Source organism: Corylus avellana, chromosome ca11 (assembly GCF_901000735.1).
Source record: "Corylus avellana chromosome ca11, CavTom2PMs-1.0".
Taxonomy (NCBI): Eukaryota; Viridiplantae; Streptophyta; class Magnoliopsida; order Fagales; family Betulaceae; genus Corylus; species Corylus avellana.
In genome coordinates this window covers 18,907,391-18,928,914 of record NC_081551.1, presented here as the reverse complement: position 1 = coordinate 18,928,914, position 21,524 = coordinate 18,907,391, and the positions used below count along the sequence as shown (strand labels likewise).

The window sequence follows — 21,524 nt, the reverse complement described above, 5'->3', positions numbered from 1 at the left end:
ACACACAGAAAACTATGCTGCTATACAACTACAGCAACGAAAACACTGAAGCTGTGAAGAAACACAACTCCACAAACAGCATTACAACAACTAAAACAACATTAATTTACATACACAGAAGCAAACTCTGCAAAACAAAATCAACAACCAAGAACACAGAAAATGAGAAAAGGCCGAAATTCCACAACCAACAACAATTAACCATTTATTTAATATTTCCATTAAACTGACCAAATTGCGTCCAACAATACAAGACCCTCTAACTTGTTGTATTGAGTAATTTTGTATTTTTTTTGGGACTCAGTTTGTTAGAGCATTTATGCTTAACTTTTAAAAGTGACGTATCATTATTTGCATGTGAGAAACACATTTTTTTTAATTGCATGTTGAATGTTCTTTTCACATGTTTTTTTTAATGGCTCAAAAAACACGTCCCTTTTAGAGACCGGGTGAAAGGTTATTTTGAATGAAAAAATTTAAGTTCGTCTACTTATTTAGAAATAAATTTGTTGAGTTGCTACAATTTGGTGAGCATTTTACACCCACCAAACCAAACGTATAAAAATATCTTTTTTATTCTACAATTTTATCTCCTCTAATTTTTTTTTTTTTTTGGTAAAGATATAGAGCACGCCGGCCGTGATTTTTTTTATTATTTTAATTTTTTTGAAAAAAAAGAAATTTAGCCTGGCGTGCTTCACTGTTGAAGCACACCAGCGTGCTCTGAATCATGGCCCTTTTTTTTTTTGGTGTCTTTTATGCACTCCTCTCATTTCTCTTTCTGTCTCTCAAATGAAAAAGCATACTTTCCATCTCTACACGAAATAAATACATAATCATTAGAAAAAGACAATTTTTTTTTTAAATGACCAGTCGGAAATAACGAATTTAAAAAAATATCCATTAGAAAATTTTGAAAAAATATGACCTAAAATAAAAAATTTGTTGAACCAAATGTGAATGCTCTTATGAGTGATTAAGACTATATATATATGTGTGTGTAATCTTGTAAAGAGATCCTTTGTGGTTGTGAAACCCCTGTTAGTTAAACTATTACCAATAAATATGGGTTGTGGACTACATAAAAGTTCAGGTGTGTGATGAATAATGGTATTTTATTCAACTTTGATGGTCTTATTCTAGTCTATTCACATTGCAGGGAGAGAGCTCAAAACATTGATGGCTCAGCTGTTTAAGCCTAATCCCCTATGTTTATTACATCTAACACCCTGTTGTTTAACTTTAAAATGTTGAAAAGGCCCATCGTTTTGGACGCCTTGAGCCCAATTGTTTAGATTAATAATACCAAAAAACGGGCTATATATTATTTTATATAGTCGTTTAACTCGAAAATGCTTTGGTTCAGAATGATTGGTTCAAAATGCTTTGGCCCGTCGAGGAAATGTTGCCCCTCCCACTACTCAAACCAACTAGTATAAATAAGAGGAATGGTGCCACAGGCCCAAAGGTAAGGGAATTTCATAAAGATCAACAGCAGCAGCAGACCCAACAGAACATACACTTGTTTAATAACTTCTTCATGCAAATGTGGCCAAAAATCCAACTCCAGGCATACTGACCATGTGTTTTGCTTGCTAGAAGATCATTGTGAGAGATTAAAAAGAAAAAAAAGAAATGGACGGACAAAGATTTCGAAGGGGAATTTCACAATGAACCCATAGACTGATAGAAGCATTACATATATACCATAGAAACATTACATGCCCATAGAAGCATCTCAATGGAGAATGCTTCATTAATGAAATACAATGCGTTTGTTTCTGTGTACATGCCCTAAACTTTTACTGGACTCTTGTGCATGCATGGGTCGTTAAAACATTTGGGATCATGCTATAACCGACCCTCCTAATGGTTAAGTAAGTGTCCCAAGAATGTAGGGTATAAAGCCACTAATCTGCTCTAAGTGTTGTATACTTGCCTTGCCAGGCATAGCAGTTGACCTCACTCACAGAGAGCATTGCCCTGATGTACATGTTACTGATTCTTTCAGGCTGTAATTGTGCTTACAACTCACGTACCAGGAAATGTGCTGCCAGTGCTAGAAAGGATTATGAAGGCACAAACAACAGAAAGCGAGAAAACCGACACCCAAGTGTTCTCCGTGTACATTTCCATTGCATCTGTAAAAGAAAACCGAGTGCGGTTTTCAGCCCAGTTACGGAGACGGTCTGCCTCCGCTGCATACAATGCCCTCCCCTGCAATATATGCTCAAATCAGCTTCTTCTTGCTACAGATATGTCATCACCATCACATTTAGATGATAAACATGAGCAAAATTTTAAAATTATCTCACATTCCCCTGTTCAGTTTAGAATTAAAGGAATTAAATTTACCAAGTCATCTAATGCACTCACATTCAATCATGAATGGTACTAAGAATCTTTTTATGGTTGGTAACTTGATAAGGGACTCCTCTGGCTGTCAGAACTCAATAGTTGAGCACCAGCAGGGAGTGTCAAATGCTTTCACAAAATAATGAAGATTACCTTGGCATCAAACCATCGACCTCGTCGAAGCCATGCAGTGACTAAAGCAAGTAAGATCCTAGGGGGGGTCAAGTAACTGATTGCCTTTCCTGTTCCCTTTACAACCCGCATCCTTGGAACTAGAGTTCGAGCAACTGTTTCAGGAAGCTCACAGATGATGTTAAACATTTGCTTATTTTGGATACTCGAGCCACTGCAAACCATAGAGAAGCAAAAGCAAAAGACAAGGTATATAAGGTAAGTGAAATAGCCATAGATAGAAAAGAGATGCAACCTTCAAATCTAAACCAAAGAACATAGAATTTATAAGAAATAGAAATGTGGCAATTGGCATTGAGGCACTTAAGATGATATTATGAAAGGAACTCGAATGGCGTTATAAGTGCATTGCAAAAACCAGGGATGATTCCTATGTACCTTAGGAGCAGATCTGTAAGGACCATGCCCGGAGATGCTGTGTGCACCCCAACTTTGGACCGCTTGCACTCTTTCAACAGAGATGCCTGAAGCTGCCTAAGCCCACATTTTGTTGACCCATAGCTGCAAGTCAAACGAACAAACTAATAAATATCATCATCAACCATGGGAACTTGGAATAGTAACAACTACCATGGGTCATTGAATAATGATTAGGCTAAACCAGGTGAAAGTTTTCACCTCTGCTCACTACAGAATAAACTTAGCTTCCATGGTAATATAAACTTACACAGCTGTAAGAGGGGTACTAGATCCCCCAGAGCCTGCACCATCCATGTTAAATATATGTCCCCCAATAGCCTGGTTCTTCATCACTTGCATGGCTTCTCGAGTGCAGAGAAGAGAGCCAACCAGGTTTGTTGAGACAATCTAGCATAATTAGGAGAGGTAAGAGTTAAATCAATTCAAGAAATAAGGTAAAACCACTCTTACCGAAATGTGTAAACTACCATGATATATTGGTAGGAAAATTAGGCCAACTATACAAGAAATAATCTTAATAAGTACTTTGTACCATAATGTTTAGATGTGTGAGCACATCATCCCTGTCTTCTTTGAGTCACACAGAGATGCATAGAGGAGGAGGAGGGTTGAAGATACTTCTCAGCATTAGGTCATTGTGTCAAAGTATGAAGGTTGTCTAATCACAATTAGTGATTCAACAATGGAAAACAGCCATATTTAGAATCAAATCCTATATCAAACAGATGGTGATTCAATACAACAGCTCCTAGTATTTTCAAAGTTACTTTTCTGACAGGACCTCCTGTGCTTAAAGTACATCTACATGCACATACTAGATAAAGTTCTCAAATACCAGATCTATCAAAACAAATCGATAAATAATTCATATATGAATACCTGTCTAATATCTTCATCAGAAAACTCCAGCAATGGTCTAAAACCTTTATTTGTGCCAGCATTGTTTATCTGCCAAACAATGGAAGTACAAAATGGAATATTTCAGTAATTTTGAGAAAGTTACAAACCATGCCGCATTAAATACAACAGGAACTAGAGGTTGAATAGGATAATTAAACAGAGACAAGGACAAAAGATAGGCATTATTATCACATCATCACCACCAATCCACAAAAAGCATAAACCTCATCATAATAAGATATTGCTACCCAATTTATTGGAACCTCAGTCATAAATGAAAAACGAATGTATTGTTTTATCCTGCTTTTCATCTAATGCAAGTCTGAACAACATGATCATATGGGAGATGCCATCAAAAAGTGTTAAGCCTTTTGAGTTTTGACACAGAAAAAAGGTAACCATCTGACAGTTGACAACCAAGAACATTATGCCATTAGAAGTTTCAATCTCTTTAAATTTGACCAAACAAGCATTTGCAAAAACAACGGCAACATGCATAGTCCAAATAAAAAGAAATTGTCATATACCATCTTCAGTAACAACAGCAACTGGCGAGAGTGGTTAGCAACAAGCATCAATTGAAAAAGGTGAGTCACTCACCCAAATGTTGATAGAACCAAGTTCCTTGACAGCAAAGTTTGCCAATTTCTGTACATCATCAGCGTCACAAACATTACATGCAATGCCTACCACCTTTGCACGTTGCAGCATTGTCCTCGACGAGCCACCCGCAGTGGTTAGACATTCCTTTAGGTTCTCCTCAAGCTCTTTGACAGTCATATCTACAGACTCAGGGCTGCCTTCAAAAGATCCATTTATGGAAGCGACATTGTGAGTGATAACTGTGTTGAAATTATAGGCACATTATCGAACTAAATCAATATCCTAATTCTAAATACCACCTGCGAGAGGCAATAACCACCCGATCTCCAGAAAGAAGAAATTCACGAGCAAGTGCTTTTCCCAGTCCCCTTGTACTGTACCAGACAGTTAAAACATAAAATTGTTATTTTTTCCATTAGCAATAACCCATCTGGAGCACATATATCCAAACTGTGATTACACCCAAGTAAACGATCCCAAGCCACAGGATCAAGTGAACTTACGAATTGAATAAAGAAACATCCACACATGCATTTTTAAGCATCAACATCAGATCATATAAAGTAAAGCTTTCTGTTAAATCACCACTTATCATAAAAGCTTACATGGTATCAAATTCAGAGATCATGAGTTCGAACCTTGACTCCGTCAATTCACCTTCCAATTCAATTAAATATTTCACGTGTTGGGCCTTACTTATTAAGGGAGAGTTTGGTCCCACACATGAGAGGTGGTTTAACACTTTCAATCTCTAACTACTCTATAAGTGAACAAAATGGAAAACTGCCATGTTAATTTGACATTGCAGAGCCCCCACCCCCAACGCAGGTACACAAATTGATAGTACCTAAGGACAAGGCTTTGGGAAAGACACTGGTAAGCATTGAGCATTGATCATAGGATACTCCATTTAACAAAATGCATGAGCTTTAGAGTTTAAAACTACTTGTAGAAGTAAAATCGATTACTTTTCAAGCCCAAGGAGAGAGAGACAGAGAGTGAGGGAGAGATCACCTTCCAGTTATGACAACATTACGTGGACCAGCACGACAATGTTCCTCTAAAACCATATTAGCACCTATCATGGTTCCAATAATAATTCCTCCAAGCCAGCTATACCAAATCAAAGTGTCCATCTGACTATCTCCACCTTCACAAAATCAAATACAATTGAATTCTTGTGTACATCGAGAATTCACTGATGTTTTTACATTATATCAATGCATGCAATCTCACAACCAGAGTGCATGTTAGCTAACCTGACATCTGAAATCCAATTGCAAGTATCACTCCAGTGCTCATCATGGTTATAATATATCTTCCCACTTGGATGGCACTCTGTTGTGAGAAAGAAAACTAATGTTAAAGCCAAAAATATACTCACAAATCTATTTGGAAAAAAGTGTTATATGTAGGGTCCACAAATGAAAATTAGTTTGGTAAAAATTTGAGAAATGCTTCTGAAAAATATAAAATTAAGAAATATTTTTACAATATAAAAAGAAAAACCTTTTTAAAAATAAAAATAAAAAAATAATAAAAAATAAAAGGTAAGAAAAGAAGAAAATATTGGTTGTTCCATGGCTAACCACCACGTGGTGTTGATCTGGCTACCACAACAGCACCCAACTCTTAACTATTTTTATGGATTATACATGTAATTAACATCCTTGCATTTGAAAAAGAAAATTGTACATGAAAATCCCCTTTTTGAAAAAAATATAAATTTAATTATTTTTTGAGAAATATTTTATTTTTATTTTGTGAAAAGTGTTTTTGTCAAAAGTTTTGTAGTTTGGTATGAAAAGTGTTTGAGTGGTAGGAGCCACGTCTACAAATCTATTTGGTATGAAAAGTATTTTAAACGAGTTTTCAGCATTTGATAAGGGAAAAAAGTTTTTGAAAGCAAAGAAAAATATAAATATTAGGCTCCAATATGAGGAAAGTTTAATTTCTCTAGTCCCAAATAACAAAGTTTCAAGTTCATATTTTCAATATCTTCACTGCTCTAACATTTGGATTGGATAATTTGGATGGAAACAAAAGGAATGGAAACTCAACACTCAGTAAATTTTCTGAATTACGCTTGCAATCATTTCTCCAATTCAACTACATATTCCACTAAGTAAAGAAAGAATCTTTAAAAATAATGAAACAAATCGTATACAAATACAACTCACCGAAGAGAATACCTCCTCCACCTTGGCCAGAGCGTTGCTATACTCATCACCACGAGCCAAACTAAAACCACCCAAAATAGTAGTCCTCAAGGAGCTCCAAAACCCAATTCCCCTTTGAAGCTTAGCCTCGGTTTCCTTCAAAGTCCCACACTTTCTCGCACTTTCCACCTCTTTCTCTCCCTCCTCAGCCCTAAACGACCTGCACTGTTTCAAACACAACCCATCACGCCCACGCCGTCGTCCCAAGCCGGACTGGCATAAACCCGGTCCGAGCACGACCGGCTGGCCGGTCCTTCCGGGGTCCTTGAAGCTCAATTGTTCGAATCTTTGTGGGAAAATGTGAAGCCTCATGACTGTGGCCATGGCTGCTAGCTATGGACTGAGGATACCCCAGACTCCAAAGTTGATGTAAAAAAAAAACCGTTCCAAAATATCTGGGAGTGTTTGCTGATTTTGTACGACGGTTGTGATTTCTTCCCTTTTAAGGTTGGTAAAATAAAAAAGATAAAAATCAATAAAATATCAAAGAGAGAAAGATTCGGAAGAGAGAAGGTGGACTGTGATGACCACACGTTAAAGCAACCTCATCTCCAAGTGTACATGTTACACGTGTCCTAATTAGATTGTCTCAGCGTGTCGTTTTTCTGTTGGTAAGGTAGACAAGGTAGGGAAGGTGATGCTTGTACGTACATGTTTTAGGAGCTAATTAGCAACTTGAAATGCTGGTTTTTCTGTCGTTTTCCTGATCTTTGAGTAAACTAATTAGCAACTACTTTTAGGAGCCCAAAGAAGCTCATACTTCAAACTCGTTGATTATTTAAAGCAATGCGCTTCTAGTTATTAAAATTTAATAATTACATAAGGTGGTTGTGGTTGTAGTACTTAAAAACAATAATCGTTAATTGTAATTGTTTGTACATTTTTAGTTGTGGTTATAGTTAAAAATAATAATCGTTAACTATAACTGTTTGTACGTCTTCGACATTATTAGAGATCATACTTACACTCCCTCACGTGTTGAAGAGTTGTCTACTACATCAAGATATCCTCTAGAATAAGAAGCCGACCACTGCATTTAGATTCAAATAATGAATAATATATTAGAATTATATATTTAGATAAGCTAATCATAGCTGAATGTTTTGCTGATCACAAACACTAATTGTAATTATCTCATATAAACCAGTGTTTAGTAAAATAGCAACATATATATAACTCATTCTTAGATTTTATAAACATCACTTCAATTTTCTTCTCATCTTGGTCTCCCGTCAAAGAATCAATCTCTTTACGCCGAATATTTTGGAAAATCACTTCTTCACACCTAAACTTTTGAGAAATGAGAAGTGATGTATAACAACATCTCACTGCCGGCCTCGATTCGGTCGTCATCATTTACCCCACTTTTTGTTTTGTAACCCTCTCTTAATCTCTTATGTCTCATCTTCGTCGTCTTCGAACATGACGAAGAACGAAGGTGTCTCAATTGATCAACCTTAGCCCTGAGGTCCATCTATCACTCTTGAAAAACCAGAACGCTACACCAATCAAGTTACGGAGAATGCAAAAAAAAAAAAAGAAAAAAAAAAAAAGGCCCAATAGACCGAACTTAAAGGCCTAAACAGGCTGAATTGAAAAGATCCGAAATGGTTCGAGACGGGCAAACCGGGTTCATTGACATGATGGGCTCAGACCTTTTTTTGGTGCGTTTAATGTCCAATTTCCAATGACTAATGTCGGTTTAGTTGTAATCTTGGGATTACACACAAAGTTGATGAGGCAATTTATAATAAATCTCAATAGAGTTTTTTTTAAAAAAAAATAAATAATTGAGGCTGTTCACTACTACAAATAGATTGTGAACTGTATTATATATTGTGAAAAGCATTGACAGCCAGGCTAACTTGCATTATTGAATAAAACAATAAAAAAAAGAAGAAGAAATAAAATAGATAAAGATGGTAAACAATAATGTGTATTCATGTCGGCTGCATCTTGGTCTTGTTATTATTATGAGTAACCAAAACATTTTTAATTGTTAATTTACCTATAAGAGTATTCTTAGCGGCTTCACCGAATTTTACTCTCCACGCTTTTGGTTATTTGGACAACTCATTTTTTAGAGCATTACTAGCAACCTCACTATTTTAACAATTCACTTTTATTATTTCATTTAAATATTATTTTTTTAAAATTTGTTTATTTATTTTTTTAACTATTAAAAGAAAAAAAAAAAGAGAGAGAAATGAATTATTTAATTGATAAGTGAGTAAATAGTAGTTTTAAAATTTGGTGATACTGACTGTACCGCTCACTTCACTACTTTTCTGAAAAGTAGACGTTTAGGTTATTTTAATTAAATTACCTTATGAAAAAAATTAAAAAATGGTTTTAGTGGGCCTAAGGACGCTCTAAAAAGTCTATTGGAAATGCTATAGTAACCGAACATTTTCCCGAGAATAGTGATGCTATAATGCATTTTAGGGAACTGTCAAAGCCTCAAAGGAACCTTCTATGGTCGAATTGGGTAGAAAATCCAAATCTCAAAACAAACAGATGGTTTAAAGCATTACTTAATAGGTAGTGATTATTGAAGGCAGCCGGCAGCAGCCAGAGTCCCGCAGAAAAAAGGTGGGTTCGAGTCAGCGAAGAAGATGAGCAGAATTTAGACTAGTCCCAGTGGTGTGAAATTAGGACGCGAGAGAGTCGGACGCGGGGTGAGCTTCGGCTTCATCTCCGCGTTGACCGCCGTAGGCTCTGACACAAAATCCTCAGCAAAACCCAATAAACAAGAGAGAGAGGGAAAAAAAAAAAGAAAAAAAAAAGAAAAAGGAAAGAGCGCGCGCAGCCTCTCGAAGCTCTCTCTCTTTCCGTGTCTCTTCGTTTTTTCTTGCATTAGAGAGAGGCATTGAGAGGCAATTCGTAGGGATGCAGAGGATACAGGATCAGCGGTCGAGATCTGCCAAGCCGACCACCATTCATGGTTACGCCCAGTTCGGGGATCTTCTTGGATTTCAGAGGCTACTCCGAGAGAATCCGTCGCTTCTCAACGAAAGAAACCCTGTTGTAAGATCTCATTCTCTATTTATATAATAAAATAAAAAACTTTTTTCAAGAATTCGATTCTTTTGTGTGCGTTCATTTTGATGGGTGTTGTTTGAAGGAGTTGTTTTTAATGGGTTTTGTGCTATGTACATCTTTAAGTTTGTTTGTGAATTGGGTTGTAAAATTAAACGAATTTGGACCCATTTGAGTCATATGCTGGGTGGCTGAATTTTGGTTGGTAGGGAATGTTGTATTAGTTTCTTAAGGAAATCGAGACTGTCATTGGCTTAAAAATAAAGTTGGCAGGGGCTATGTAGATATAATGTAGTTGAATTTGGAGACGAAGGAAGCACAAAAGTGATGTTTTAATGAGATCAAGGACATAGATGGAAATGGATCTCGATTGCAGACAGTTGGGCTGGGGATGGATGAATTTCCTATCTGTGTGTGTGCATTAAGAGTTGCATTGAGCCTATATATATAATCAATGTTATTCTTTTTAATCAAGTTTATGTAATGTTTAATGTGATGGTGACATAGATTTGGTTTAATTAGACTAGAGAAGCTGTCAATGCTGAGTAGGGGGTGTAGAGCTATGAAGAATGAACATGCTTTAGTATAGGTAGGATGAACACGGAACACATGATTAGTAATTTCAGCAAATGTTGGAGTGGAAAGAATGGATTATGGGGAGTGATGGTGTTGGTAAAAAGATAAAAATGAGCTAGGATTTACTTTGCTCTTAGGTTTTGCTAGCTTCAAGTTTCTGCTGGTTACAACAGGGCTGAGATAGTTAATGGGGAGTGATGATGTTGGTAAAAAGATAAAAATGAGCTAGGATTTACTTTGCTTTTAGGTTTTGCTCGCTTATATGTATTTTTGCTTCTATTTTTTGGAGTTAAATAAATCATGTCTATATATTATCTTCGTTTCTGAATTCCTGAATCTGCTTCTATACAAAGCTTTTTGTCTTTAATTTTATGCCTCACTTTCTTTGCTTTATTATAGATGGCACAGACGCCTCTTCATGTTTCTGCTGGTTACAACAGGGCAGAGATAGTTAAATTTCTTCTTGATTGTCAAGGGCCAGATAAGGTTGAGTTGGAAGCCAAGAACATGGTATGTAAAATTAATGCGTGTTTTTTTTTCCTTTGCAAAAATGTGGATAATCTAAATTGTTATGACATTTGGAATTTATATAAGCTTTTGGTCATGACTTAATAATACTTATTGCTCTTTTTATTGATTTCTTGACGTTAACTTGTCGTGCTTTGCAGTATGGAGAAACACCATTGCACATGGCAGCAAAGAATGGGTGCAGTGATGCTGCGAGATTGCTTCTTGCTCATGGTGCTTTTATTGAAGCGAAAGCAAATGTGCTTTTCTCTTGTCACCATATGATCCACTTTAAAGAATAATTAGAATGGGATTTGGATGTGTTCTGATTGTAAAAACTTTTCTTTTCCTTTCTTACTAATGCAGAATGGAATGACGCCATTACATCTTGCTGTTTGGTACTCACTTCGAGCTGAAGACTGCTCAACTGTCAAGACGTTGCTTGAGCACAATGCTGATTGCAGTGCTAAGGATAATGTACTGTGGACTGCAATTGCTTTCTGTACTTTCAGCTTAGTGAAAAATTGGAAATAATCATAGTTGGCATAAACTTTGAATTGCAGGAGGGCATGACTCCTCTAAATCATCTTTCACAAGGCCCAGGAAGTGAAAAGTTGCGAGAACTATTGCACTTGCATCTTGAAGAGCAGCGAAAGAGAAGAGCAATTGAAGCATGCGGCGAAACTAAAGCCAAGATGGATGAACTCGAAAATGAAATATCAAAAGTAGTAGGTTTGCATGAGCTGAAGACACAACTACGGAAGTGGGCGAAGGGAATGCTTTTGGATGAGAGGCGTAGGGCCCTTGGGCTGAAAGTTGGCACCAGAAGACCCCCACATATGGCGTTCCTTGGCAATCCTGGAACAGGTAGTATCTGGCAAGATAGTATCTGGCTTGTGATAAATATTTCTTTATTTTCCGTCAACACTTCTAAATTCCTGTTTATTTTGCCATGCTACTTGCTTACTGTATTTGGAAGATAATCTTATCACAAATCGTTAACATTGTAAAAACCATGTTCTCTAGGCATCTTGGTTTTAGTGTGTAAAATAACTATATGTCTATATAATCCATTTCTGATACAGAAACGAAGTGAACTTCTTGAGTTGATTTGTTAAATGCCTCATCCAAACTCTTCAGAGTCAAATAAGTTACACACCCAATTCTTAATTTGTTTATATATCAAATGTGTCTTCTTTATATCAATCTGTGTATTTGTTGCTAATTTCTTTTCTGAAACCACGATTTTTTTTTAATAGGTAAAGCTGAAACCACAATAATATCTTCCAAGAGATTTAACTGCTGCTTTGATGTGCAAAAGAAAATTATAAATACACATATAATTGATTGATTGTCTTTCTACCATATCTGAAGATGTCAGTTTGCTGTATCTTGTTTGATCAACTAGCAAAGCATCTATGATTAATATTATATTCCACAGGTAAGACAATGGTAGCTCGAATCCTTGGAAGATTACTCCATATGGTGGGAATTTTACCGACTGACAAGGTAACAGAAGTACAGCGGACTGATTTGGTTGGAGAGTTTGTTGGTCATACCGGGCCAAAAACTAGGAGAAAGGTAACCACTGGGCTTTCTCACATTATGTTCTTAAGTTCTCTCTGTCTCCCTCTCTCTCTCTCGTCCCAGCAAAGACAAGTTTGAATATGTTACTGTCACAAACTAATAATAGAACGCTGTGCACAGATAAAGGATGCAGAAGGAGGAATTCTTTTTGTGGATGAAGCATACCGACTGATACCTATGCAGAAGGCAGATGATAAGGACTATGGATTGGAGGCCTTAGAAGAGATTATGTCTGTCATGGACAGTGGAAAGGTTGTGGTCATATTTGCTGGGTACAGTGAACCAATGAAGCGCGTCATTGCTTCTAACGAAGGCTTCTGCAGACGGGTGACCAAGTTTTTCTATTTTAATGACTTCAGTTCAGTAGAACTAGCCAAGATTCTCCATATCAAGATGAATAATCAAGCGGAGGATAGCTTGTTGTATGGATTTAAGTTACACCCTTCTTGCACCGAAGAAGCTGTGGCAGCCTCGATTCAGAGGGAAACAACGGAAAAGCTGCGCAAGGAGATGAATGGCGGTTTGGTGGATCCAATGCTAGTTAATGCTAGAGAGTATTTGGACCTTAGGCTCAGTTTTGACTGTATAGACACAGATGAACTTCGTACTATTACCCTTGAGGATTTAGAAGCAGGTCTACGGCTGTTTTCACAATGATACAGGTACTGGATAACCTTAGACAAGAAAAACTCAGAATCATTGTTTTTGGCATCTTGATAGAATTTCTTCAAATTAAATCAGAAAGATTTATATGATCATACGCCTTTCACCCTCTCTGCAACTCTAAGGATGAGCTGCATATATAATTGCCAAAGATTCACAAGCTCTTGCATCAGTAGTATCACCATCTGGCAGGCCTATTTCCTATGAATTGTTTTATACGTTTTGATCCTTGTAATTGAAAATTTCACAGTAGATGCCAATGGCGCTTGGGATCTTTTCTGGGTGGGGGGTTCTATTAAATTCATTGTTTTGATTTATTGACATGTAGTCGTCAGCAATAAATTTCTTTTCCAGTATGAGATTTTCGTTGTCATTTGATGGATAGTTAATTCTTCAAACTTTGAATACACATTGTTTTCTCAATCATTCAGCTGAATAATAAGATATTGCGTGCTGTTCAATCATTCGTCTTCGACTTATGTTTTACTAAATTTTTCTTCTCGTAGCTGGTTTTAGTTTTGGTCGACTGCACTCCAATTCAATGGGTGTGAACGGTCTGGCGTTGTTGTTATTGACTTATTTCTTGTTCAACCAAATCATATGAAAATTAAACCAAAAAAAAAAGAGTTCCGTAGAGTCAGTTACAATCCAACTGTCTTTCGGTATGATTGAGAAAAGAAAGATCTTCCAGTACGTTTGTTAATGTATTTTGGAGGTTTTTTTTTTTTTTTATTGGAAAAATATTCTAATGTGATATTAATTGAGGATAATTTACTTGAAAGAAAAAAAATATTTTGTATTTTAAGTTGTAATCGCATTCTCTGCTCTAATTGCTGTTTTTGTTGACTCACTCTCATCTTTTTTCCTTTCTATTAAAAATTTATCAAAACTAATACAAACAATGTGTAACACAAAATATTAATAAAAAACTCAAAATCTTTTTTTTTTTTTTTTTTTTGGGTTGTGCCGTGAAGTGAAATAGTATCGAATGTTAGAGTACTCATTGCAGCCTCACTAAAACCATTTTTTAATTATTTTGGTGAGACAATTTAACAAAAGTAACTTAAATCTTCACTTTTCAGACTCACTACTTTAACAAAAAAAAAAAATAGTAAAGTGAACAGTACTCACCAAATATAAAAAAAATATTGTTTACTCACCTATTGATTAAATAACTTATTTATCTCTTTTCCTTTAATAGTTAAAAAGAATAAACAAATCTTTGAAAAAAATTATTTAAATGAAATAGTGAAAGTAGATTGTTAAAATAGAAAAAAAAAAAAAAACAAAACAAAACAAAATGCACATTTAGTGAATAAAATTTGGTGAAACTACTACTAAAAATGCTCTTAGTTAAGAGAGGTTGACAAACTACTATGATCTATAGATTCCCCATCTATATCCAATCCCAACAAGAATAGAAGCGAATCGCTTTTGGCTTAGCTCATAGTTGTAGTCTTTTAGCTTATGTAGTGGTCGGCCTTCCTACACGCATGTGTCTGCTGGAATGCCTCCTCTAAAACTAAGCTTAGCCGATACATACGATGGGCGAAGGAAATCTTTTATTTTTATGTTAGATCGAAATATATATATTTTTTTCATCTAAAGCAAGAAGAAGAAAAAAAATGCCAAACATACCCAAAGTCCTTAAGAAAAGATGACCTGAAAATACTCAATTCTCAAATCAACTAATCATATTTTGATCTTATACTAATCTTGCCTAATGGCGTAGTACTACAAATTGGTACTTATATTTATTTTTAGCAAGATGTGTTGATAGAATAGAAATAGTGATAAAATAAAAGTGCAATTGCCTTTTCTTCATATTTTAAGGGCCATTTAAGAAAAGATAAAAATAAAAATAAAAATCCAAATAAATTTCCCCATCGTTTTAGGTGCAAAAAGCGCAGAGAGTCAAGCCGTTTAGTAATTGAAAATCAAATCTTGACTTTGGCGTGCAAGCCAGAAATTTAGAATTGGTAATGCAATACATTCAAAAAATCGAAGAAAAATCTGTCCAAATTGGAAAAGACCTAAAAAAAATATATATATATATATATATATATTGTTATGTAATGTACGCAAACTGAATTACCCGCAATAACCAGAAGCCGGGTGTCAAGGGATAATCTCCCGTTTTCTGGTTATCCAAACACCCAAGCTCTCTCTCTCTCTCTCTCTCTCTCTCTCTCTCTGTGTCTGCAGAGAGAAGAATGGTCTCCAGCTCTTTGTCGATACTCTCTTCCACGTCTTCATTTCCATCCAATTCCAACACCGATTCGTCTTCCACTTTCTCTTCCATCAGACCCAGAGTCAGACCCTTCTACTCCTACAAACGCAGCCTTAGTTTCCCCCAACCCCTCAGCTTCGCAATCCCCAGAGCTTCTCTGAACCAGCCCATCGAAGATGGCTCGGCGGAGCAGTTTTTGCAGAACAATTCCATTGCGGACTTCATGAGGTTCAAGAGGGGTGTTGATGGGGGCTGTGCGGAGTTGCAGACTGCTGTGGTCAGATACAGGAAGAGGTTTCCTTGGTCTCTTTTACGGCCTTTTCTTCAGGTACAAGATGGGTTTTTTTTATTCACTTCAAGTGGGTGTGTCTGTTTCTTATGTGGGTTGTTTAATTGGAGGATTCTTGTTGTTTTGGTGGTGTAGGTTGATTTGGTTTCGACGATTCACATTGCGGATAAAGAGTATGTCTACTTCATAGAGTTTCTGTTACACTTGTGATAGATTTTCAGTTTGTAGCTTGATTGTCATTTATTGATAATATATGTAGTTTTGGATTGCATATGTTGAACTTTATTGCAATGTATGCTGTGCTGTCTGTAGATGTTGGTATTATGACATGGGTATGGAAAATTTGGAAATAAAACCGGCTAAAAGTTGGGGTTGAGGTGGATTTTCATTAGTTTCGGTTCATCATTTTTGTTTCTTGCCAAATTGGATTAAGAGTTAAGACTGATATCCTTGGTTGGCCTTTATAATTTTGGCTCTACTGATTATTTTACCTTGTTTTCTTTACTTATTGGTTGATGTTCCACCATATAGCTTTATGATTAAAATTTTGAGCTTAATGAGTTTTATGTTAATAGGAAAGGGGTTTTGTAGATATTTTGTTGTGGTGGTTTAGGGAAGATGATATATTCTTGGCTTTATGTTTGAGCTTTTTCTGAGATATTTATGTTGCAAGTCCATTGAATTGTGATAACCACTGTTTTGTTAATTTTTTACTTAGTAAAGTATATTTTCCCAAATAATACCACTCTGAATGATTCTCATCTGAATGTGCAGGTACTTTGAAACCCTTCAAAAGGAACTTGAACCATATGACTGTGTCCTCTATGAAATGGTAGCTAGCAGAGAGAGTTTGGAGAATAGAAGAAACATGACTGCCACAAAAAGACTTAAAGGTGCACGCTCACGAGGTTTTAACATCCTTGGATGTATCCAGCGACAAATGGCTCGAGTTCTTACGCTTGATTTCCAATTAGACTGTCTTGATTACCAAGCTGAGAATTGGTACCATGCAGATCTTGACTATGAGACCTTCAAATTACTTCAGGTCTGTTCTTTTATCGCCTCTTAAATTGGTCTTATTATGGAGGTTGTTGAAGTGATTGACAATTTCTTGGAGTTAGTTCACTCTGTTCTTCAGTGAACTAGGTGGTCTAGAGATGCTTTATTACTAGGTGGGGTGGTACTCTTCTCAAGTATGGAAAGAAGCTGGTCTCCAATTGCATTCGCACTGTTGTTTTCTTTCATTTCAATCTGTTTTACTCTTACACAGTCCAGTATGGGGTTTGTCTGAATGTTCCTTGCTGTTGTGCTTGTCCAATAACTTGCAGCGATGGCCTTCTATATAGTTGTATATAGTTATGATTTTTCTTTTCCCTTTAAGAGGTATAGTTGTATATAGTTATGATTTTTGTTTTCCCCTTAAGAGGTTTAAAATTCAAGATTCAGCGCTGTATTTCTCTCTACCCCCCAACTTCTAGGTCTAATTGTCCTATTGTTACTTGTTAGGTTGAAAAAGGTGAAAGCTTTTTCACTTTTGCAAGAGACATGACTCTTAGATCAACAAAAGCTTTGGTACAGCCTGCAATTCCAGAAGACCTTGATCCTTGGAGATCCAAGCTGCTATGGGCTTCACGGGTGCTTCCTATGCCACTTGTCGGCCTGCTCATCATTGGATCTGTTTGTGATGCGGGAAGCCAGGCATCAGAATATCCAGAACTAGAAGCCTTGTCTAGGCTTGATCTTGGTGCTGCAATGAAGGTCTTCCTGGCAAAGAGACTAGCAACCGAGTAAGTATTTGCCAGGTTCTCTCTTTCATTTCTCTCTGTTTTTCCTCTTAGATTAAATTTCATTTGCTTTAATGCTCAACTAGCATTCAACAGTTAAAGAGTGTTGAATTATTTTGTCACGGATTACCCAAAAGAATTTTGGATGCATTCCTCTTGATGTTGGGGCCGGCTGATACAAAAGGTACTGTTTTTGTTCTTTTTGAAGGTTCACACAGGTGACAGCAGATGTAGAGGAGAGTTCTGTGATCATTGGTGAAAGGAATAGAGCTGCGGTAGAGGCACTTAGAAGAGCAATTGATGAGGGCCATAATAGGATTGCCATACTATATGGGGGTGGCCACATGCCGGACTTGGGCAGAAGATTAAGAGAGGAGTTTGAGCTATACCCTTCCCGTGTGCAGTGGATAACAGCTTGGTCAATAACGAACCGGATTCTAAATAGCAATTCCCTTCCATTTCTGAAGACTCTGGCCAAAATCTTGGGTTGGCCATTGAACCGCTACCAGACTTTAGCACTGCTCATCTTTTCCTCCGTGCTGGCATTGGATCTTTGGTTCTGGGAGCTCTTTTTCGGCACTGCAGTTGACTGGATCTCACAAGCTGCATCTGATGTTTTTCAATATGTTGATAGTTCACAGGTGATGTGATAATCGTGACACATATGGGTTCATTTATAATGAGACATTCTTTATATATGCACTTTGTAAATATTTTATACTTCTCTGATTAAATTATATTACAATGCTTGGACAATCCAAGAACTAAATATGATTCTTGATTTCGATGACGTTATTAATTGGACAGTGGAGGTGGATAAAACTTAATTGAAGCTCCATGTATTGTCCATTCTATTTTCCATTGAAGCTAGTCCATTCAAGGCCATTTAAACCAAAGCAGTTGCACTTCATCGACTTTCCTCCATCAGTTTCCCTCACACTTTCTAAGCAATGAAATTACACAGATGCGGCATTTTCCAGAGTTCTGGTGCTTCTTGGAGGCGATGATCCGAGTAGGGACCAAAAAAAAATGAGTATATTTGGTTCTGAAGCCTCTTTTGGTTCGTGTTGCTCCTCATTGTCCTCACATTGTTACCATACCCCATTGCTACCAAGAACTAAAGGGAATGAGTGAAGAGAAAATCGACCTAATAAACAAAGGAATTGTTTTGCATTGTTGAGTGCTGCTCATCAAATTTGTTCAGTAGGAACTAATAATTTTTTGGCAAAAATATTGAGTCGAATGCAAGTGATTTTTTTTACCAAACTTTGCCACATGGTTAGCTAAATAGCCCGGTGTGAATACCTTTATTCCTTAACTGCCTATAAAATAGGCAAACCAAAGCTCTTTAACATCTCTTTGCTTCAATGTTTTTAGTGTTAAAAGACGTAGTAAAGATTCACATCATCATCATCATCTGTACAACAGAATCATTACCACTACTTCCCAAAAAGAAAATTATAGCTTAAACTCATGTCTCAAGAAACTAAATACATAATCAAACATTTTTTTTTTCCCAGATATTAAGCAAATTTGTTTTCAGAATGGTTTGGAGAAGAAATGTTATACCGTGAGGGCTTTTGTCAATTTTGAGGGTGGTTTGTTTATTGATTTTTATGCTTGGGACCGACTTACATTTGTTGGAGTCCGTTTGAGTTTGTGCGTCCAGATTAAGAATGTTTGGTATAAAAAAAATGAAAAAGTGATATGGAAAAGTGAAAAAGTTTTGTTTTGTAGTAATTTTTTTTATTTGAATAATAATAAAAAGTGAATAATTTGATATTAAAAGTGAAAAAGTTAGAATGTTTTGATGTTGATTTTTTTGAGAAATGGTGATGAAGAGTATTTAGGCCAACCCCGTTCCCATTACCCAAAAAAAACCATCTTCTGCCGCTCCCCTTCCTCAGGCTAAGCTAAAAAAAATCCCAGCTTCACCGACCCAGACGACGGTGAGACAAGCACGTCGTCGAATAGGTTCCCGAAGAGGGCCGTGGTCTACCTGGAGAGAGAGAAATTAGTGTGAAGTAAGAGAAAGGAGGAGAATCGAGAAAAAATAAAGGTACGCACACGGCTCATCTCTTTCCCTCTCGTTCCTCTAAGTTTGGGTGGATTTATGAAAATTTTGGGTATAATCAAAACTCTTTTTCTTTCGCGATTTGTCATATGATCTCTAATTTTATTTGGCTGGTTGTGTTCTGTATTCGTAGCTAAGATGTTTGTTAAAATGCCTGGGTGAGATACAGTTTTGTTATAGTAATTTTCTGTAGATTCTATTATTTGAATTAATTTTACTTTTCTCTTGTTAATATTGTCAGGTATTCCCTCCGCCCATTTTACTCGCAGTCACAGTGAGAGAGGCTTCTTCTTCTTTCAAATCTGATGGCACCTCCGTCAATGTCCACTCTCCCGCCTGATTTTATCGCGGAAATACTTACCGAGTTACCCGTCAAGAGTCTCGTACGCTTTATGTGCGTTTCGAAGTCATTCAACGCCCTGATTAACGATCCATATTTCATAAAGAAGCATCTCAAGCGCTCCATCGAGACCAACAGGGAACGCACGCTCATTGTCGAGGACTGCAAGCGCCTTCACAATGCGGATCCCTTGTTTCTGAAATTTGAGGACAAGAAACGTCGCCCACCGGACTACTACTCGGTACGCTTTCACGAAGATGGTCGGTTCGATAGAGCTGTGCAAATCTTCCAGCCACTGCGCCATGAAAGAGCAAAAGGCTCAGTTGTGTACTCTTGCAACGGTCTGGTTTGCCTCTACAACTTGGAGAGTGAGATTACGATTTGGAATCCGTTAATAAGAAAGTATAAGAATTTACCTTTTGAGCCTATCGATGTCCCTTCAGGTTTCGAGAAAGATGGCTCTTATTCTGTCAGGAACTCTCCGGCTACGTGGTCACAGTTAGCATTTGGGCACGATCCGGTTAGCGACGACTACAAGGTGGTGAAGGTCTCGGAATTGTGTAAGGGGCGTCTGCGGTCATTTGAAGTCAAGGTATATAGTCTGAGAGCGAATTCCTGGAGGAGGGTCAAAGATAAATGGCCAATAAAGAGTTCAGTGATTGGTTCCAAGCCTGCTTTCTTGAACGGTGCTCTGCATTGGTTGGCTAAAATGCGCAGGTCTCTGGAGATGCTCGTTGTTTTGGATCTTGCTACCGAAAAATTCCAGAAGTATAAGACCCCGTTTAAGTATGTTTTTGGTGTTTCAGAGCCCGATTTGGTGGTCTTGGGGGGATATCTATGTGTTTTTATGACTGAATCTCTGAAGCCTCACAATATCACTGTTTGGGTGATGAGGAAGTATGCGGTGGAGAGCTCCTGGACTCTGCTCTATACTATTGTGTGTGGCCCGTGTGGGGCAGTGCCTCGGCCGTTTCGCTACTGTAAGCCTTTAGCTTTTGCGAAGAATGGTAAGAAGATTCTGATGCAGCAGGACTTTGACAAGCTCTTTTGGTATGACATAAAAGAGGACACATGCAGCAAGTTTGAGATTGTGGGTATGCCGGATATGTTTCGGACGGCGACTTGTGTGGGAAGCCTTGTTCTGCTCGATGGTGATAGTGTGAATGATGTCGACATAGAAGACGGGGAACCAGAGGACGAGGTAAAAATGTCCTGATTTCCGTGGACCGTGATATTTTTTAGTTGGAATTAGTTGGAAAATGTTAAGGTCACAACACAAATTCAACTTTTCTCTCTTGCGTTTAATTTAAAAAAGAAAAAAAATTGAGAAAGAGGATATTGAAATTCAGAAAATTTGGAAAAAAAAAGACAATTTGTTTGGTTTAAAATTCAATTTCTTTTACACGTAGGAGAAAAATTGGCCATGAATTGAGTTTGTTTTGTTTCCGTATCAAACCTCTTTTTAGTTTTAGTTTTTTTTTTTTTTTTTGGTTAAATACCAAATACCCCCCATGGGGTTTCATTTTTATCACAGGACACCCTTGGGGTTTTGATAAAGGACCAAGTTAGTCCATCCGTTAGTTGATCGTTATGATTGACACGTGGACCAATCAGATGTTGACACGTGCCACATATTTAATTTTTAAAAAAATTAAAAAAAATGTATTTTTATAAAAAAAAAAAAAATTGGCGGCCACCCCCTTTGGCCGGATGGGAGCCACCCCCAGTGGGTACAGGGGGTGGTTT

The 21,524-nt window shown here is 37.0% G+C and overlaps 4 protein-coding genes across 4 annotated transcripts; 3 read left to right on the top strand and 1 right to left on the bottom strand.

The window, feature by feature from the left end:
* Positions 1–1,671: 1,671 nt before the first annotated feature.
* LOC132166670 (probable chlorophyll(ide) b reductase NYC1, chloroplastic) lies at positions 1,672–7,167 on the bottom strand. The gene is made up of 10 exons (XM_059577524.1): positions 6,651–7,167; positions 5,730–5,808; positions 5,485–5,620; positions 4,770–4,844; positions 4,468–4,663; positions 3,847–3,915; positions 3,215–3,354; positions 2,926–3,048; positions 2,509–2,701; positions 1,672–2,217 (listed from the first exon to the last, which is right to left on the bottom strand). Exons 1-10 carry the CDS (start codon positions 7,011–7,013, stop codon positions 2,032–2,034), a joined length of 1,560 nt encoding a protein of 519 aa, XP_059433507.1. The 5' UTR covers positions 7,014–7,167; the 3' UTR covers positions 1,672–2,031.
* Positions 7,168–9,129: 1,962 nt separating this feature from the next.
* Positions 9,130–13,417, top strand: LOC132166024 (uncharacterized). The gene is made up of 7 exons (XM_059576766.1): positions 9,130–9,716; positions 10,704–10,814; positions 10,973–11,071; positions 11,178–11,288; positions 11,375–11,678; positions 12,253–12,392; positions 12,519–13,417. Exons 1-7 carry the CDS (start codon positions 9,579–9,581, stop codon positions 13,053–13,055), a joined length of 1,440 nt encoding a protein of 479 aa, XP_059432749.1. The 5' UTR covers positions 9,130–9,578; the 3' UTR covers positions 13,056–13,417.
* A 1,729-nt stretch (positions 13,418–15,146) lies between these two features.
* LOC132165751 (uncharacterized) lies at positions 15,147–18,135 on the top strand. The gene is made up of 5 exons (XM_059576429.1): positions 15,147–15,619; positions 15,716–15,753; positions 16,355–16,625; positions 17,087–17,367; positions 17,573–18,135. The coding sequence occupies exons 1-5, from the start codon at positions 15,275–15,277 to the stop codon at positions 18,012–18,014; spliced, it is 1,377 nt and encodes a 458-aa protein (XP_059432412.1). The 5' UTR covers positions 15,147–15,274; the 3' UTR covers positions 18,015–18,135.
* Positions 18,136–19,271: 1,136 nt separating this feature from the next.
* On the top strand, positions 19,272–21,084 carry LOC132166519 (F-box protein CPR1-like). Its single transcript, XM_059577349.1, has 2 exons — positions 19,272–19,423; positions 19,680–21,084. The coding sequence occupies exon 2, from the start codon at positions 19,744–19,746 to the stop codon at positions 20,992–20,994; it is 1,251 nt and encodes a 416-aa protein (XP_059433332.1). The 5' UTR covers positions 19,272–19,423; positions 19,680–19,743; the 3' UTR covers positions 20,995–21,084.
* Positions 21,085–21,524: the final 440 nt, after the last annotated feature.

Bases quoted from the DNA above. Each gene is read 5' to 3' on its own strand.
- LOC132166670 (XM_059577524.1), bottom strand. From the start codon at position 7,013: ATGGCCACAGTCATGAGGCTTCACATTTTCCCACAAAGATTCGAACAA. The intron at 4,664-4,769 runs GTGGTATTTAGA...TTTTGAAGGCAG, and splicing joins GTGGTTATTGCCTCTCGCAG to CCCTGAGTCTGTAGATATGA. The intron at 2,702-2,925 runs GTACATAGGAAT...TATGGTTTGCAG, and splicing joins CTTACAGATCTGCTCCTAAG to TGGCTCGAGTATCCAAAATA.
- LOC132166024 (XM_059576766.1), top strand. From the start codon at position 9,579: ATGCAGAGGATACAGGATCAGCGGTCGAGATCTGCCAAGCCGACCACC. The intron at 11,679-12,252 runs GTAGTATCTGGC...TATATTCCACAG, and splicing joins CCTTGGCAATCCTGGAACAG to GTAAGACAATGGTAGCTCGA. The intron at 12,393-12,518 runs GTAACCACTGGG...CGCTGTGCACAG, and splicing joins GGCCAAAAACTAGGAGAAAG to ATAAAGGATGCAGAAGGAGG.
- LOC132165751 (XM_059576429.1), top strand. From the start codon at position 15,275: ATGGTCTCCAGCTCTTTGTCGATACTCTCTTCCACGTCTTCATTTCCA. The intron at 15,620-15,715 runs GTACAAGATGGG...TTGGTGGTGTAG, and splicing joins TTTTACGGCCTTTTCTTCAG to GTTGATTTGGTTTCGACGAT. The intron at 15,754-16,354 runs GTATGTCTACTT...CTGAATGTGCAG, and splicing joins ATTCACATTGCGGATAAAGA to GTACTTTGAAACCCTTCAAA.
- LOC132166519 (XM_059577349.1), top strand. From the start codon at position 19,744: ATGGCACCTCCGTCAATGTCCACTCTCCCGCCTGATTTTATCGCGGAA.